The sequence below is a fragment of the Gavialis gangeticus genome, unplaced genomic scaffold (assembly GCF_001723915.1).
Source record: "Gavialis gangeticus isolate Ggan-Ray unplaced genomic scaffold, GavGan_comp1, whole genome shotgun sequence".
In the NCBI taxonomy this organism is placed as follows: domain Eukaryota; kingdom Metazoa; phylum Chordata; order Crocodylia; family Gavialidae; genus Gavialis; species Gavialis gangeticus.
In genome coordinates this window covers 142,271,999-142,273,198 of record NW_017729024.1, presented here as the reverse complement: position 1 = coordinate 142,273,198, position 1,200 = coordinate 142,271,999, and the positions used below count along the sequence as shown (strand labels likewise).

Below are 1,200 nucleotides of genomic sequence, written 5' to 3'. Positions count from 1 at the left end.
AAAACTATGTTACTGTGTCTCAGAGCTCATCTCTGATTGTCAGAAAAAAATACCTAAAAATATGACATTTAGATAAAAGATTATTTTATGTTGTTTTAGGACACAGCAGGTCAGGAGAGATATAGAACGATTACCACAGCCTATTACCGAGGTGCAATGGGTTTCATTTTAATGTACGATATCACAAATGAAGAATCCTTCAATGCTGTACAAGACTGGTAAGTAAAAGCTGGTAGAATTAAGTGTTTGTTACTATTTATATGCTGCTGCTCTTAGGTTATTTTGGAACATATTTGGAATATTCTCAAAATGTGATCAAATCAAAGGTATTATTTACTTCTTGTCAATTCATATTTGATTTTGAAGGCATTTTCCATGTGGTAGAAACCTGGCTTCTGAATGATGGTGGAAAGATTTGATGTGCTATTCAAATGAAACATTGCCTTCTTTTCCAGATTTCTCAAATATATTTTGCCTAAAGTGTCAGCCTTTAGTTTTCTGCTTTCAAAAAATACAACAAATGCTTTAGTATCTGTTGCATATAGTTTATTGCATTCACTGTGTTTTTGCTGCTCTTGATTAATATTTTAACATTTGCACTTTAGCTTTCCATGTATTATTTGTAGGACTAAATCAAATGCTGCATTAGCATGTAAGACAGCTATCAAGGACAGCAATAAAACATTCCATAATGTGAATATCCTGAAGAAAATGGTGATACCATTTTGTGGGGCTTGGTTTTTTATTTATTTCTCCATAATGTTCCATTGACCCTCTTTTGCTAATTATTGTTGCCCAAGTATGATGCTTCTAGAACAAAAAAACCCTGAAAACTTCACAAAAGGAATAGCTTTTTACTATTATTAGTTATATGTACTATATATATTTATAATATAGTTACAGTAAGTTGTGAGCAGTGTCAGTGTGTTTGTAATTCAAAGCAAGATTACATCTATGGTTCTGAAACATTTTGTAGTCATAGCTTAGATTTCATCCTGTTTCCCATTTATTAATTTTACCTACAGTACATTACAGTATATTGATATACTTGGGTATTTCGTGAACATTCAGACCTTGTTTATGGAACGTACTGGGAGATTTTGTGTTACTAGCAGGCTTGCTCTGTGGAACAAAACATCTTCAGACCACTCCACATAAAAATCAACTCTTCCCCCCCACCCACCCATCTCTTACACACCC

General features: G+C 33.2%; 1 protein-coding gene across 1 annotated transcript in view; it reads left to right on the top strand.

Annotated features, from left to right (window-relative positions):
- The first annotated feature begins 78 nt into the window (after positions 1-78).
- LOC109297797 (ras-related protein Rab-3C-like) overlaps positions 79-1,200 on the top strand; it is a 178,232-nt gene continuing 177,110 nt past the window's right edge. The window contains exon 1 of the mRNA XM_019517828.1: positions 79-218. Within this exon, the coding sequence (XP_019373373.1) occupies positions 157-218 (62 nt within the window). The 5' untranslated portion in view covers positions 79-156. The remainder of the gene's footprint in view (positions 219-1,200) is intronic.